Here is a 16,813-nt window from a genome sequence, read left to right as displayed (position 1 = left end):
CTGTTTATTCCGTTTTATTTATCCTGTCCTAGTAGGGACTATTAACAAAGGTTCTAGATTCTTACAAACAATGTTGACCCCCAAAAAGACCTTGTTTCTCTAGGGGGGTGGGGAAAGTATACAATCATGAATTTTCACTTCCAACATGGCCCCCGTGAGAGGAACTCACCGCCCACAAACCCGGGCCTCCCTCTCTTGGCAGGAGCTTGAGACTTGCTGGGTGACCAGTGCCCGCAGACACACCAGAGCCTCCAGGGTGGACACAAGCTCTAGGCTTAGATGCGAATCAGGGCTTCTTTTTCCTTCCCGGAAGAGCTGCCTTTTCTCTGACGGAAAGAGAAGAGCCTCGGGTCTTTGTGCTTCAGGCCTAGAGCCCAGATGCAGGCTGTCTGCTCCCCGGATGAGGCTTCGTGGGCTGCCCGTCCAGCCAGAACCAGCACCACACGCCCTGGAAAGATGCCCAGTCTCCAATGTTCTCTTGGGACCCGTGGAGACCCCCACCCAAGCCTGCGGTCTAGGCAGCTAGGGAGAAGGCAGAGACGCTGCTGTCAGAGGCCCAGGCTGAGGACAGGTGGGGTAGGTAGTGCTGGCCAGGGATGGAAAGGCCGGTGAATGTGCAGCTTCCAAGACCCTAGCACACCGAGGACCATTCAGGTCCCGTGGGTACCGTGGCCCAGAAGCCACCGGGCAAAGGCAGGATTTCCTCATGACATCCCAGCCAACTTGTCTACCACTGGGAGTTCAGCCCTGCCACCTGGGTCACTATTTAACATCAGATGTTTGGGCCTCACAACTGGCCTCTCTGGAAGGGGCATCTGAGGGGCTCTCCCACTCGTTCTAACAGCACTCAGATAACGAGGCCGGAGAGAGGGAGGACTTGAAGGACACAGGGTTCTGGTGCCCTAAGGGGCTGGCCACCTGAGCTAGGACAAGCTGCTTCTCTGTCCTGACTTTGCGTATCACTGCCCAGGGCTCACCAAGAGCCAGGAGTTAATCCCCTAATCCCAGCAACCTGGGGTCTTCAGGGCAGAGGTCACATGGCTTCCTCTCAAATCTGTTTTGGCATCACTCGGCCTGCATCTGTCATGACATGGGAACGGGGCTGGGGGGCATACGGGTTCCTGAGTCAGAGCTCCTGAACTGTGTCTAGGTCCTGCCACGTGTGGCTGTGGGACCTTGGGAAAGTTACCTAGGTAGTCTGTGCCTCAGTTTCCCCCTATAGAAGGGGGATTGAGGTGTTACCTCATCATGTTGCAGTGAAGAAGAAATGAGATCAGTAATTAGCTCCGTGCCTCACACATTTGTATTTGCTTAGGACAGGTCAGCCCCTGCTCCTACCCCGGCCCCGTGTCTAGTCCGGGCGGCCTCTGTGAAGGCCCTAGCTCCGGGCACAGGCCACAGATGTGAAGGGCAGACCCGGCACACCCAGGATCCCTGAGATTGGTGAGGGAGGAGCGGACTGCTCACGGGGGAGGTGAGTGAGGGGATTTGCTCTTGACAGGGGTGGTTTTTCCACTAAATGACCATGGCCTTGATCTGAGGGAAAAGCAGGGGAACATTGTGACTACCCTCCTGAGGAGGCGTGACCCCCAGCACCAGCAAGCCTCCTGCCATTCACAGTGATGCGCAGGGCTAACCCTGGGGGTGTGGCTTGGCCCAGGAGAGGGCAGAGGGGGGCAGTCAGGGCCCTGGGTCTGGGACATGGGAGAGCTGGGATCCTGAAGAAGAGGAACCAGGCCACCCAAGCGCCTCCAGGGCCAAGCCAGGCCCTGCTCCCACCAGCTCTAAAACACAAGCTTCTTGGGAATTTCCCACGGGAACTCGCTTCTTCCGAAATGGCCATAGCACGCCGTCTTCTGGTAGATGGGCTTCTTCAAATCCAAGTCCCTGCACAGTCAGCAGAGGAAAGGGTCATTTTAGATGGAAAAGGAGCAGAGTTTCTCTGAATGTTGAGCACAGGAGTGATTAAGAGAGTGTGATGGTCTTTGCATGGCGCATCCCCCACTCAGAGCCGTTTCCCATAAACTTCCTGTCTGAGCCACACCACACCTTCTGAGATGACTGTCACTGGCCCTTAGGAGACAGGCTCAGACACACACACCCAGGACCCAGAATCTGAACTCTGGTCTCACCGTGCCTCACTCCTCTCCTCTCCACTCACTGGCCTGGCACAGACCTACAACATCGCCAAGCTCCAGAAAGCAGGGACGGCATTGGAAACAAGGGTAGATGGGACTAGACGTGCTGGCTCACTTCTCAGCATTTGGCCTTACCACTACTTTCCTATGACCCCCAACCTGCTCAGAGATGGCCCCACTGGAGTCAGTGTCTCTGGGCCAGCCTCCTGCGGCTGGAAAGCAGGCATCCTGCATTTGGGCTGTGTGTCGTGCTGGGCCAGGAGTCTCGGGGCCCTCCTGCTTTGGGGAGGCTGAAAGTCCTTCCATTTCCCTTCCAGTGGAACGGAGCCCTTGAGTGAGGGAGGAGGAAGGGCCTATTGGTGGCAATGGGGCGGCACTTTTACCTGACAATGACCCCAGGCCGAAGGTCGAAGTTCTTATTGACCACATCTAGCAGCTCTCTCTCGGTCTTCTGAGAGGTTCCGTAGGTGAAGATGGAAATGGACAGTGGCTCAGCCACACCAATGGCGTAGGAAACCTTCCAGAAGAGAGCAGGGTCAGGGACAGAAGCCTCTGTGTAAATGTCCTCAGGGAGGGGCAGCTGGAACCACCCATCACTTGCCCAACATGCTCCCCAACCTTGTCTGCCTGGAAAAGTCCCCACCATCTTCACAGTGAGCAGCACTTTCTCTATCTTCCTGTCTCCTTGAAGATTCTTTCCCCCTCCCTCCGGTTTTCAGGATACGTGCCCTAGAGCCCTTGGCAGAGTGTGTGGGCTTCCTACCAGGCCAGCATGTCCCCCCGCCCCGGGGCCAAGATGGGGTGGTCAGAGGGGGGCCCACCCACCTGCACGAGCACTCTCCGGCAGAGCCCCGCTTTCACCAGGGACTTGGCCACCCAGCGGGCCGCGTACGCCGCCGAGCGGTCCACTTTGGTGTAGTCCTTCCCAGAGAAGGCCCCTCCGCCGTGTGCCCCCCAGCCGCCATAGGTGTCCACGATGATCTTACGGCCAGTGACGCCCGCGTCCCCCTGCAGAGCGAAAGGAGGATGGGGAGGGAGAAGATGAGAACCAGAGTGGCCAGAGGGCGGGGTGGACGGGCAGCGACAGCACCGCAATGGCCGCTGGACTTCCGCGGAAACGGTGCCCTGAAGCTGCCTGTGGGCATTTTTCAAAGACCCCGCCCCTCCCCCCAAAGCTGGAAACCCTGGGCTCAAACCCCAGTTCAGTCACTGACCAAGGGGCCAGAGGTTCTCTGGGATCCCAGCCAGCTCCTACTTCAGTCTTTGTTTTTGTGTCAGTCATGCTGGAGAAGTCCGACTGCAGGAGGGAACTGTGCCGTTGCTAAGTACGCCCTGGGCTGTGGCCCTGGCTGGTGGCACCCGGCACGTGCCACGGGGCCCGTTTCCTCCCGTGTCTGCTCTGTGCAACACCAGCCAGTCACCATGTTTTGAACGGGCAGGGGCTCCATGTTCAGTGCTTTGGGGAAAGACTGCGTACTCTATCCCACTGCTTAGAGACCCACAGTTCCCACTAGCACATCTAGGCTTTGAGACGTCCCACAAGAAAGTACAGTCTGCTTTGCCTTTCTTTTACCCTGTGTCTCTGCTCTACATTTGATCACGGAACCCATTACGGGGGCTCTCAAAGGGGAGCTCTGCCAACCCCCACTCCCTCTCTCCCCGCGGTACAGGAGAAAGGGGCAGCAGGGGTCCCCTTCGAAACACCTGCCCCCACACGAGTTAAAGGTAACCCGTGGCAAAGACCCCATAATGCCACCTGGGAAAGGCCAGTCACCGGCAATGGTGAGTTGGCAACTCAGCAGGGCGAGGCAGCAACTTGGGCAAGTATGACCGGGGTGGGGGGATGGCCAGGCCGAACTAGGTGGGAGAGTCCTGGGGACATGTCCCCAGTTCCACATGCACTGACACACAGCAGGCCCCACGGGATGTGAGCCAACCTCATGTTTTGTCCAGGGCCAGACGCGGCTGAGCCACACAAAACCACCTCGTCCTTTGTGCTCGGGGAGGTAAGCAACCCCAGTAACAAAGACACGTCAAGACTCTGCTCAGAAGCAAGGGCGCACCTGGGGGCCTCCGATGACAAACCGCCCACTGGGCTGCAGGTGGTAAACGGTGTCTTCGTCCAGGTATTTGGCAGGCACCACGGCCTTGATCACCTGCTCCTTCAGGGCTTTGCGCATGTCCTCCAGGGTTATGTCCTCGTTGTGCTGCACGGAGATGACGATGGTGTGGATGCGCACGGGGATGACTGCGCCATTGTCCTGGATGTACTGAACTGTCACCTGTTGGGTCACAAGGGCAGGAGGAGACATCGTAAGGCCCTGCCCTGAGCTGAGGACACATTGCTGCCAGAAGCAGGCAGGGCTCCCAGGAGCCACGTGAGGGGGGCCTCCAGGAAAGTTAATCTGACATAGTCGTATATTTGAGCAATTGCCCCGTGCTATATACGGGATGACGGGGTACAAGGCGTAAGCTATTCCCACCTATGACTGCAATTAGTGCCCCTTAGAGACTCAGGGTTACAGAGTTTCCTCTCTGTTTGTGACCCAACTAGACTCCTCCCCTTCAATCTCAGAGGGCTCTTGGTGTCAACGAATGTCCCCTTGGCCAAAGCCCTCTCTTGACCCTCCATGGCCCGGCTCCTGCCAAGGAGCATAGGCGTCCGTGGGCCAGGCCGGCTGCCCCAGCCCCTCAGTGGAGGAGCTCTGGAAGTGTATGGGGCCAGGGGACTTGCCTGTAGGGACACGGTGAGAGGGGTTCAGGTGAGGCTGGCTGAGATTGAGGGGGAGCAAGCTCCAGACGGGCAGCCTCTGGCTGTCTGAGCTAAAGAAAGGAGAAGCAGAGAGCACGTGGAGAGGAGGAGCCCATCCGCAGCACCCTTGCAAGTGAGCGGTTCTAATGCTCACTTCTACCCAGCCGGGGCAGTTCTGTGCCCATTCTGGCCATTATCAAGTCATATTGAAGCCATCCCAGCAAGACTGGCATTCTTATCTCCACTTTACAAATGAGAAAAACCAGGCTATGAGAAGCGGAGCAACTTGTCTGAAGTCACACAGCAGGCAGAGAAAAGCCAAAGAGCCAGACCCCGTTCTGTCCAATCCAAAAGCCAGTGTCATTCCCACGGCAGCACAGACAAAATCCTCCTTCCCAGACCTGCACAGACCTGCACACACCCATCAGTGAGCACGAGAACCCCATGTCACAGCCTGATCTGACCAAGCACTGCGGTCTGGGCATGCCAGGCTTGCAAAGCGAGAGGGAAGGGGACAGTAAGGATGGCAGGTGAAGCTGGGAAAGTAGCTAGAAGCCCTGCCCAAAGCTGTGGGAAGCTGTTGCTAGCCCTGTTTTAAAGACGGAGAGCTGAGCTTTCAGAGCATAAGGACCTTGGTCAAGATCACACAGCCGATAAGAGCCGGGCTCTGCCCTGGAGCTCTGTGGCCCAGTAGCTGGGGCTCTGCCCAGCAGAAGGCTGCCGCTCAGGGCCCTGAGGGAGACACAGGAGCCACAGGCCCCAGTGCCACCCTAGGCAGTGTAGACCCACGGCGGGGGGAAGCCGGGGGTATGCAGAACCTGCAGGAGTGCAGCTAGGCCAGATGTCCCTGGTTAACCATGCTGACTGGCAGGTGCCCCACTGCTTCCTACCCCAGGGCCTTGAGAGGACCCCAGGACAGCCAACAGTGCCTCCCCAGGGCTGTGCCTGCGGCAGGATCTCTGCCTGCCCAAGTCCCCTCCGATATCCACAGAACACTGGGCCTGTTTCAAACTCCTACTCTGTGCCCTGCCTGGTCCGAAGAGCCAGAGGGTGGAGTCCAGAAGAAGGAAGAGAAAGAGACTTGCCCAGGTGATCTCTGATCCTAGCTTAAGAGGCAGGTGCGCGTGGACATCTGTGTATCGAGAGCAACCTTTAAATGCTGGGCTGTCGCACAGATGCGACAGGGAGCCAGAGCTGGGGTGGGGGCTCCCAGGAGGGGGGCCCTGTGACCGGCTCTGGGACCAGATCCACTGCATGGGCATCAGCCCCCAGGAGAAGGCTCGCACCCTGAGGATCTGTGGGGGCCCGTCTCCACCGCTCCCCTGCTCCCCGGACTTCCCGCTCGGCCAGCCGTAAGCCCTGGGCAGCATTGGCAGGGCGAAGGGTTCCAAGTACGCCCCTTATCTCACCACGTCAGCAAGATGTGGGGAAAAACACACCATGGAAACACAACTCTGATCAGGTATAAAAATAGCCACCCGCTAGTGCCCCTCGAGTCTCCATATCAGCAGCAAGAATTTGTTCAGGTGGAAAGATTCATCCTGTTCACAGTCAACACTCTGCTCAGATGATGAAAGTCCTTCTCGAACGGGCTCGGGAGCTGGCCCCAAGACTGGTCCTGACACTGTGCAGCTCACAGTGAGGCAGCCGCGTGCAGGGCACCTCGGGTGGCCGGGGCAGACCCACACCCGTGGCTCTGCGATGCCAGGGGCTCGGCCCCCCTGTGGCAGGGCAGTGAGGCGGACTTCGGTGTCCAGGTAGCATTAAGAGGTTTCGTGTAGTTCTGCAGGAAGGGAGCCCCTGGAAGAGCACATGCTCGCCCCCCACCGCCCCCGCCGCCGTGGACTTGGAAGCCCTCAAGGATTAGGCGAGATGATGCAGGCCTTCCCTGTTTCTGCCGGTGCCACGGGGGTGCCTCCGGGCCCCTCTGTCACACAAGGAAAAGGAAAGCCCTGTCGCTTGACTTCCTCCCACCTCTGTTCCCCGATTCTGTGTTCTGCGAATCTCCGCCCCACCTCCCGTCACAGCACAGCCCTGGCACAGGACAGAGCCGGGCGCGCCAGCACCTGCATGCCCCTCTCATTTGATACCACCGCAGTCTTTACATGTTAGCTCCCCTGCCCCACAACCTCAGAGAACACCTGAGGAGTGCTGATGGTTCCACTCCCCACCTCGGGGTACACGTGGCGAACACCGGGAAGGGTTTGCTTTAGACTGCAAATGCACTTCCTTGGCTCGGGTTCAGCCCAGTTGCGACCTCTGCCCTGTGTGGCCTCCCACCTGGGCCGAGATGAAGCACAGGGGTAATGGGACATGCTGAGCTCCATGCCGAGCTACACAACCCCATGAGCCAAATTCCAACTACAGGACCAAGAGAAGGCCCCGTCAGGTGTCGGCCCCCAGGGCAAACCACCGGAGGTGGGAGCTTTGCTGGCCACTGATGGACAGGTGAGAATCAGTGAAGATTCCAGGTAAGGCGAAGGGTAGGGAGCACAGGTGCAAAGCACTAAGAAACAAGGGGAACAGGAGAGAAATCAGCCAGATTAAGCAGACTGGGGGAGGGGAGGTAGAGGAAGGTAAAACCGGAAGAGCATACAAGGTTTGGAATAACAAGCAGGGGGTTTGCCCCCCTGTAGGAAGCAGAAAATTGCAGAGGATTCTAAGCAAGTATTAGGAAATAAGGAAAAGTCCAAACGGAGTTAAGGGGGGTTTCCAGGCAGGGAGAATCCTCAGGAGGGCAGCGTGCAGACCCTGGCCCCTGGGAAGCAGGCTGGAGAAGAAGATGGAGAAGAGAGGCTCTCTAGGGAAAAGGCCGAGCAGGGCAGGGTGGAGACAGACGGGGTGCTGAGCAGGAGGGGGGGCACCACCGCACCCTTGAGCTGAGGAGGAGGTGACACTGAGGCTGCACACGATGGCTCTCGGACACAGGTGTTTGCAGGGGGAATGGGAAACACGGCGGCCGATTCAGAGAACCCACAGGTAGAAGCTTGGGGCGCAGAGTGGGACGAGGTGGAAATCGGGCACGAGCGTGGGTGGAGGGGGAGAGGGTGTGCACGAAGCGGCAAGGATCTGTTGGAGGGTGGAAGAGGAGCCAGGGAAGGAAGCCCGGGAAAGGGTCCCCGGGGTTAGACAGGGCAGGGATGTGGAGAGCGGGGGCAGACAGGGCGCGTCCACGTGCGCGAACACTTGCATCACCGCCGACCTTCAAATGTGGACTTCGGCGAGGATTTCCTCACTGCAGGGAGCAGCGAGGTCACGGCCCAAGGGGACAGAGAGTCCAAAACAGCAAAGGGAAAGCCTTTTTATGAGGAACAGGGGTAAAGGGCTACAGCGAGACGCAGACAGCCCTTGTCAACTCAGTGTTCAGTCCTTGCTCCAGGCGTGGGGACCTGTGGCCGTGGAAGGGCAGTGACCGAAAGTCTGAAATCGATTAAGCACCGTGTGGCACATGACCAGAGTCAACATACGCTAAGAAGGCAAAAAAGAAACATCTAGAACTGTTCTTTCCATTTTTCTGTATTTTAAACATTTTTTCATTAAAAAATTGGGAGAGAAAACATGCAGACTTGGAGAGTCTTCAAATAAATAGTCCTTTCCACAATCAACAATTCTCTGCGTGTCCAGACTGAATGATGACACGAATCAAGAGGACCTGGGGGTGCTGGACGGGTGTGTCTGGGGCTCCGTGGGAGGCGAAAGGAGGAGGCTCACCTGAGTCTTGGAGTCAGGCCTCAGCCAGGGGAGGACCCCGGAGCGTCTGAGGTCGGCCATCCGGGCGTTGAGTTTGTGAGCGAGGATGATAGTGAGGGGCATGCACTCTTCCGTCTCATCGGTGGCATAGCCAAACATCAAACCCTACAGCAGGGCAGAGGGCCGACTGAGCAAGCCCGCTTTAGACAACGGGACAACGTTCTTCCCACCTAACACTTGGCTGGCACTCCGGCGTGCACTGGGTGCCTCGTGCATGCACCGTCCGCATGGGAGTACGTCCCATCCAGTACTCGTGACCTTCCAGCCCGCTCCTTCCAGGGGCCCGAGCCAGCACAGAGACAGACAGTGCTCTCCCGGTGACCTGACTCCGCGCCCACGCTCCCTGTTTAGCTACCTGATCCCCGGCCCCGACGTCCTCTTCATTTCTGTCCAGATGCACACACTGGGCGATATCCGGGGACTGCTGCTCCAAAGCCACCAGCACGTTGCAGGTCTTGAAGTCAAAGCCTAGGCAGAAGGACAAGCGGGCCTTAGTGGGGACACATCAGGCAGAGGGTGGCTGCGAGCTTCCTGGCGGACTGCTCAGCTCCCGACATGGCATCTGGTGTTGGGGTGGGTGGTGTCTAACCAGCTGGGGTCTCTCTGGGCTCAAAGCTGAGGCCCAGGGATGGGGAAGCCCCTGTAGCCTTCCCATAGGATCATCCGGAATTCTAAGTCAAGGAAAATCCTCCATAGTGCATTTTACTATATTAAATTATACCCGGATTAAAAATATATACCCCACACAGAACTGCAATAGGAAAACCAGATTAAGAACTATAGCCGCTCTAGCTGAGGAGCAGGTGGGTGACTCATGGCCCTGCCCCCTTAGGCACCTTCTAAGACCCAGGCTGCAACCTTCCAGCACTGCAGTTCAGAAGTGCAGGTGTGTGCCTGATGCAGGCATGAAATATACTGGACGAACGCAGTACACGGGAACTACCCAGACAGGCTCCCAGACTAGAGTCCTTTGATCCCAGGCAATGCCCAGGGCTTGGGGCAAAATGGAAAAGGCACCCCTGTGGAGGCCGAGGCCCCGTCTGCCCATCCTCAAAGGTCAGGCAGGGAGATGGAGACCATTCTCCCCAGCGAGGTACCGTAGGCCGGGCACTGGTTCATAGAGGTTTGACCAGCGGCAGCCCAGCCCAAGGAGCCCCGGGAAAGGGCCCCCACGCCCGGACAGCACACTCCTCTCCCTGTAGGTCCTCAGGCCTTGCTGGGCTCAGCCTTGGGGACTGCGTGAATGAGGGGCTGAAACTCACAGCAGCCCCACTGCAAGGTCAAGAGTTAGTGACAAGCTGAGTAACTGGCACTCTCTTGCCAGTCTATTCGACCTAGCCTGTTGGTGTGAGCTCCCTAAAACCAACCAACCAATCAGCCAGCCAACCAGCCAACCCAGATCCAGTCTATTGTTTCTGTGCATGCTTCACGTGGGGACTTCCTGCCAAATGAGGCAGAACCCAAACCCCTGAGCCCCACCCAGCCCCTCCCAGCTGAACCACTCCAGCCATCACAGGCTTGGACATAGCCTCCAGCAGGGCTCACTTTTCTAACTCTACTAGGTGTCTCTGTGTAGACTACTCCTCCTCCTGCTCCTGTCCCCACGCACCCAAATCCCACCAGCTCTCAGCAAACGTCCCCGGACCTTCCCTCCCCCTCTGTCCCTTCACTGCGCACTGTGCCACCGACTCGCCACTGGGCGTCTCCTACCGCACTGTTAAATGCCAGGCAGTGCCCCCGCTCCGGGAGCATCAGGTCGCCTTCGTTCTTCGCAGCTTCCTGTTCCCAGGGAATGTTTTTGGTGCACGAACCAATGAACCATCATCAGAGGCTGCCGAGAGGACTCACCATTGTGCCTTAAACATTTTGCACTTGTCCTAATCACTCCCTAAATGGTGAATCTTCTCAACGCTGCAGACCCATGGAGGGCTCCAAGTGATTTGGACACACGGAATTCAGGGGTCTAAGGGCACAGGAGCAGCGCTCGGAAGGCAGCCAGCCCAGCAACTGTGCAGCCCAGAGCAGTGAGGGGCAGTTAGCCTGGGGCCAGGCTAAGGCAGCCGCCATGCTGCGTGGGGTCCTCTGGGGACAAGCTGGGCACGCAGAAATGCCGCCAGCAGCAGAGCTGGGCTCTCTCTCTCACTTCCCTCTTTCTAGGAGTCATGGTCTCCTGGGAAGTTTCCCTTCTACCTAGTGCAGAACAAGACTTGCTATTGAATAACGTCTACCCGAATGCAAGCAATCGGCTTTTCCTCGTAGAACAGGGCAAAGGCTCTGCATGGTAGCAGAAAGAGCCTGTGCTCACTGGTTCTCCTCCCACTGATTCCTGCCACAGCCCCCCAGCCTTTCACGTGCTCAAGGGGGTGCTCTCGGGCAGCTCAGAAGGCAGCTGCACTGAGCTTCTGTGTCTGCACCCTCAGTGGCGAGTGGCTCTCGCTCATACGTGTGCAGTGCATTGTCCCCGCCTGCCCCGACCCGCGGCGACGGCACACGTCACCCTAAAGACCCAGTAGCTGGGATGTCAGGGCACACAGGCCCTCAGCATCTGGCTCTCACATGCTGTCCTCTGAGGCCGCTCCAGGCTGGGCCCGTTCCTGACCTCCGCCGTCTTAGATGTTGGAATCTGCTTTGGGCCCTTCTGTTCTTTCCAGCTGTCACCTCCCCTGATCACAGCGCTCCACCTCACTTCCTGCCATGGCCTGTGTCCCTTCCCTGGAATGCAGGTGCCCACACTGCCTGGCCCTGGAGCCCACCTTGGCCAGCCTGTCTCCTTCACCTGCCGCGGGTACCGGTTCTGGACGGAGTCGCCCTTTCGTCTATCATGAGAAGCAGCATAGGGAAGCAGAAAGCACAGGAGTCCACTCGGGCAGCCACCTTGTGGCTGTCACCTTACGCAAATTGTGGACATTCCCAAGCTTCAGTTTCCTCGTCTGCCGGAGGAGCGCCGCAGAGGGCCTCAAACAATGAACAGGACACCGGCAAAGAGCAGCCCCAGCGCCTGGCAGAGAACACGTCCCCAGCAGGGTGCAGCTCCCTTTACTCGGTGCTTCTCTCTTCCAAAGCCTTCGTCAGCACCACGAAGACCAGAGTCAACAACGGACAGACGGACGGACAGACACGGGCTAGTTCAACTAGGCGCTGTCACGTGGGCCACCATGCTGTTGCCACAGACTTTGACCCCTGACCCTGCCAGGCGGGCCTAGGAATGTTTTCCTCCCGGTGGTATTTGCACTTGCCGAGGACAGAGAGCCTCTGCTGGGGCGCAGCGCCCGGGCGCCCACGCGTCTCCAACCCGGGGCCCCGCCTCACCCTTGGCAGAGTCGTCGTAGCCAATGTGCCTGATGGTGCCTCTCACCACCCGCTGGTAGTCCACCGTGGCCGTGGAGGTGATCTCGCCGCAAAGCAGCACCATGCCCGTCTTACACACTGTCTCTGCGAGAGAGGGAGAAAAGTCGGCGGCCACAAGCCAGCAAAGGGGAGCCCCACTCCCAGTCTCTCGGAAAGAGTCTCACAAGGCACAGATTCCGGACATAAAAGACTAATGCTAACAAACAGAGTAAATCCCAGCGGGAGTGCTGAGCACGTGTCAAAGCCGCCCGGGGCACTACTCTTCGGACAGAACGGGTCACACCTCGCTTCGCGGTGAGCACCTCCTGCTCGTGTCATCTCAAACCACTTATTTAGCCTCTCTCAGGCTGCTTCCCCGACTGCTACCTGAAGACAACAGTTCCACTGGACTGCCATGTGGATCAGAGCGAGCCGATCCGGGGTAGGTGGCCGTCATAAAGAGTGCGGGCATCACGCATCGGCGTCCGGCATGCCTCTCCCGCCCCTTCTTGCTAACGCTGCACCACAGGCTGAGATCCTGAGATCAAGGCGGGCCGACCTTCTCACTGGCTATGCACAAAGGTATCAGGGTGAGGTCACCCTCGGAGGGCACAGGTCCCTGTGGTGTTCAGGGCAGGGGCTAGGGTGGCTCTGGAGAAGGAGGAAGCCGTCTGTGCAGCACACCGTGAGGACAGCGGGGCTCTGGTCTCCATGCAGCACCCCTGCCCCGTGACCTTGGCCAAGGCCTTGATTGAGCTGCACCCATGATCACTTTGGCGTTGGGGCCCCTGACTCCCTGCTGTGTCGACAGCCCCCCAGCACAGGCTCAGGCAAAAGCCTCGAGCCCAGCCAGCTGAGGTCTTCACAAGGAGGGAGCAGGCGTTTCTTACCACAGGCCACCTTGGCGTTGGGGTCCTGCTTCAGATGGGCATCCAGCACGGCATCACTGATCTGGTCGCAGATTTTGTCTGCACAGGAACGAATGTTTGTGAGAATCGCAGAAATATTAGGGCTAACAAACTGAAAAGTTAAAATAATTAGATATTTGGTAAGTTTACATACCAAATTTACCTACCTAATTTTTATAAAAAATTAGGAACCTTTTGAAATTTTTAGTTCTTCCTTTTTCTGCCTAATTTTGGATGATTTATATTATATAAACTCATAGACTTCCCTAAAAAACAAATACATTCCCAAATCAGTTCTAAGGGACTAAAGCAATTCACACACACACACACACACACACACACACACACACACACACACACATTCTCCTCCTAAAAAGTCTCTCATTCCTCAAGATATTCCCTTTAAGTCTAAAATCCAGAAAACTCCTAGAAATAGAAGTTAAAATAGCTAACATCGGTAAGATCAGGTGCCAACACGTAAGATCAGATGGGACAAACAGATGCATTGCTCCACAGGTTCTAGAAGCTACGGTGTGCTGTGTATACGATACTACGCCCAAATCCACCGCCCCACCCACAGGGATTCCAGAACACAGCTTCCACACAGCCCCGCGTCTCCACAGACATTTCCATAAGCAGCTCTCAGATCATGCCCACGGTCATGCAGTCTCCTGAAGGCTCGATGTCCTAATAGCTGGGTTTGGCCTCAGTCAAGGTGGGACTGACAATGGCTCAGCAGGAGCTGGGATCTGATCTTTTCCACCACTTGCCTTAAGGATTCTACATGGTTGAGCCTGCAGACCCTTGGTTCATTGCACTGTGGAAAATCCACTCTTGCACTGGGGTTGTGTAAACTGTCAATGTTCACAGATTCAGAAATAAAAGTGACATCTATTTTTTTTTTTTTTAAAGATTTTATTTATTCGACAGAGATAGAGACAGCCAGTGAGAGAGGAAAAACAAGCAGGGGGAGTGGGAGAGGAAGAAGCAGGCTCATAGCGGAGGAGCCTGATGTGGGGCTCGATCCCAGAACTCCGGGATCACGCCCTGAGCCGAAGGCAGACGCTTAACCGCTGTGCCACCCAGGCGCCCCAAAAGTGACATCTATTTACACATATTACATCTCATTTAATGTTCAAAATACCCATAAAGTTTGCTCTTAATAGATTAATAAGGTTTTTCCCCAGCTTTATCAAGGTATAATTGGTGTACGAAAAAAATCTGCATAAAATTAAAGTATACAATTTGGGGAGTCTGGACATGTGAATACACTTATGTGCCTATCACCATAAACAAGGTAATAAACATATCCGTCACCTCCAAAAGTTCCCTTGCGTCCTTCTGTTTTGTTTTTGCTTTTCAGTTTTCATATTAAGGATCCAGATCCAGAATCAAGTGGTTCTGCTCTCATGAGTGCATCATTTAAAATGTTAACGTCAATGCAACTTAAAAGATTAATCTGCCATTCAGTTTAGAATTTTCTAAACTTTCCTTCGGAAACCGCTACTACACCGTGAGGCTTTCTCAATGCCAACTCCCGCCGATGGCAGATCCTGATTGTAAATCTAGGTTTGTCTGAGGCCACCGCCTCGGCGCACCCCTACCAATGAAGGCCTGCTGCTAAAATACGCGTTTAGGCTTACCCATCAGGACTCCTAGCGTTACTCACATGGATGACGCTGCTTTTTTCAAGGACACGGGTCTCCTGTCTGCAGGCCACACAAGGAAGTGGGATGGTGGTATTAGGGGTAAAGCTGGAGCTGAGCAAGAGTGTTAAGATAGCCCCACAAAGTAAAGGAGTGCCTAAGGAGGCCCTTTCTGAGCTCTCTCTAGGCTGTCGGAATTTCTATCAATATCACCCAGTAGCTTTAAGGTAGCCAAAGAGCCGGTTTTCTTGGAGTTGGAAAAGCATTCATACTACCCCGCTGGTGGAGAAGAAGTCAGTACTGGACTGATGAGCAAGCCATCACCAAGCCTTAGGGGACGCTGACTTACATGGACAATTAACTGATTGTGGCAAGCGAAGCGAGAGGCCGACAAGTTGAAAGGCTACCAGTAAGTAGACCAAACAGCCAGCTGGTTGGCTAGAATTTTTCTTCTCCGTCCACTGAGCGCACTGCTGTATGTACGAGGGGACCACTGGCCACTGTGTGTCAAGCACCCACATCCTCTAGGTGGAGCAAAGCCTTCTCCTAACCCATGTATGGTCTTCATAGGTTACATACAAATGAATCCAAGGTTACGAGCATTGCAGACCTAGACACATTATAAAGCTGTGCACAATGCAAGAGGCTATTTGTTTTGAATTGAGCTAAGTCACCTCCAAAACCCAGCGTAAGCCAAGGTTTCTTAACAGCGGTACTATTGACATTGGGGCTGGAAAATTCTTTGTTGCAGGGGGGAGGGTCTTGTGCATTCGGGATGTTTAGAAGCATACCTGGCCTCTATCCACAAAGTGCCAGTAGCACCCCAACCCCTCAGGGCAGAGTTACGACAGACAATCAAAACCTTTTCCAGAAAGACCAATACAAAACGCCCTTAGGGGAAAAGGGTAACGTCGCCCCCTGTTGAGAACCACTGTCGAAAGCATATGGAAGGGGTGGTGTGAGGAGATGTCCAAAGCTCAGTTACAAGGTATGAAAGAACATGGATGAGGAAGATGAAGAAAAGGTAGCCTTGGTGATAAGTTACCAAAACTTCAAATACTCAAAAGAATATTGAAGAAGTGCTTAAAGACGTAAATCAGTGTGTCTAGCCCTTAGGATTCTTCTAGAACAGTGATTCTGGGTGTGGTTCCCACAGCAGCAGCAGCAGCATCTCCTGCGAACTTTTATTAAAAATGCAAATCCGGAGCCTCACCCAAGACCTTCTAAATCAGAGACTCCGGGGGTGGGCGCCGCAGTCCGAGTTAGCAAGCCCGCCGGGTGACGCAGATGCCCCCGGAGGTCTGAGAACCACTGACCTCCAACCCGAGGCTCCGATCGTGGGCCTCACTGTTCGCATGTGTGAGCCTCTCCCATTTCCCATACCACCAAAAACTGCTCGAATGTTCTTCCTCTTTGGGAGGTCCCCTGTGCTTCTCTCAGGTAACACACCTGAGGCCTTCAGGACCTGGCGCTCTAGCTCAGCGACTCCCAGAATGTGCTGTGCATGCCTAGACTACACGGGCCTTACAGGCAAAACTCCGTGACCGTGGTCTTATCCGAGGGAACATTCTCTGTCTACTTAAGTCGCTCATCGATAATGAAGCTTTATCCTCGCCCCCCAAAATATATGTAAAGTTGCTATCTGACAATACGTGTCCTATGTACAGTATGTTCCGTCAACCCACGGTGTGTTCTCTGCTGTGCCCTCACCACGCGGAGATGCTGGAGGTGGGCACAGCATGAACCCTCGGCTTCATTCCCTGACCGCGTCTCATTTCACACTCAGTGGCTGTTTTACAAACTACAGGTCAATAGCATGAAAACCGCCTCATATTGTGCCTCCAGCGATCCCGCAGGGGAACCAACCCAAACTGTGTGTAAGGCCCCTCGTAGAACGACTCCCCCGGCAGCGCTGCCACGGGCCCACGACCGCCTACTTACCCGGGTGTCCCTCTCCGACCGACTCCGATGTGAACATGAAGGCTCCTTCTTCACTTAGAGAATGGTCACACAAGCCGTCCACCGGGCCATTCATCTTTGCACACTTTTGCACTCGGTTTCTTCAGGGCAACAATATCAACGCTGTGACTCTGGCTGCGGTTTGTTTGGGTTGTTGGTTTTGTTGGGTTTTTTTTTTTTCCTTCTGTAAACCCAACACGCTTGTCTTTGGCAGAGCCACTGGGTTTGCTTCTGCTGAACCGCCTGCGAGCACGTGAGAGGAAGGTGAGGACGGTGAGGAGGGAGGGACTGAGCGCGGACGTGTCACTCCCTCCGACTGGTCACAGCTTGCTC

General features: G+C 55.8%; 1 protein-coding gene across 1 annotated transcript; it reads right to left on the bottom strand.

Annotated features, from left to right (window-relative positions):
• Nucleotides 1-1,784: 1,784 nt before the first annotated feature.
• MAT1A (methionine adenosyltransferase 1A) lies at nucleotides 1,785-16,622 on the bottom strand. The gene is made up of 9 exons (XM_008696104.2): nucleotides 16,463-16,622; nucleotides 12,858-12,935; nucleotides 11,950-12,072; nucleotides 8,996-9,108; nucleotides 8,602-8,745; nucleotides 4,202-4,420; nucleotides 2,964-3,146; nucleotides 2,522-2,655; nucleotides 1,785-1,887 (listed from the first exon to the last, which is right to left on the bottom strand). The coding sequence occupies exons 1-9, from the start codon at nucleotides 16,554-16,556 to the stop codon at nucleotides 1,785-1,787; spliced, it is 1,191 nt and encodes a 396-aa protein (XP_008694326.1). The 5' UTR covers nucleotides 16,557-16,622.
• Between the last annotated feature and the right edge of the window lie 191 nt (nucleotides 16,623-16,813).

The sequence above is a fragment of the Ursus maritimus genome, unplaced genomic scaffold (genome assembly GCF_017311325.1).
Source record: "Ursus maritimus isolate PB19 unplaced genomic scaffold, ASM1731132v1 scaffold_7, whole genome shotgun sequence".
Taxonomy (NCBI): domain Eukaryota; kingdom Metazoa; phylum Chordata; class Mammalia; order Carnivora; family Ursidae; genus Ursus; species Ursus maritimus.
This window is presented reverse-complemented; position numbering and strand designations above follow the sequence as displayed.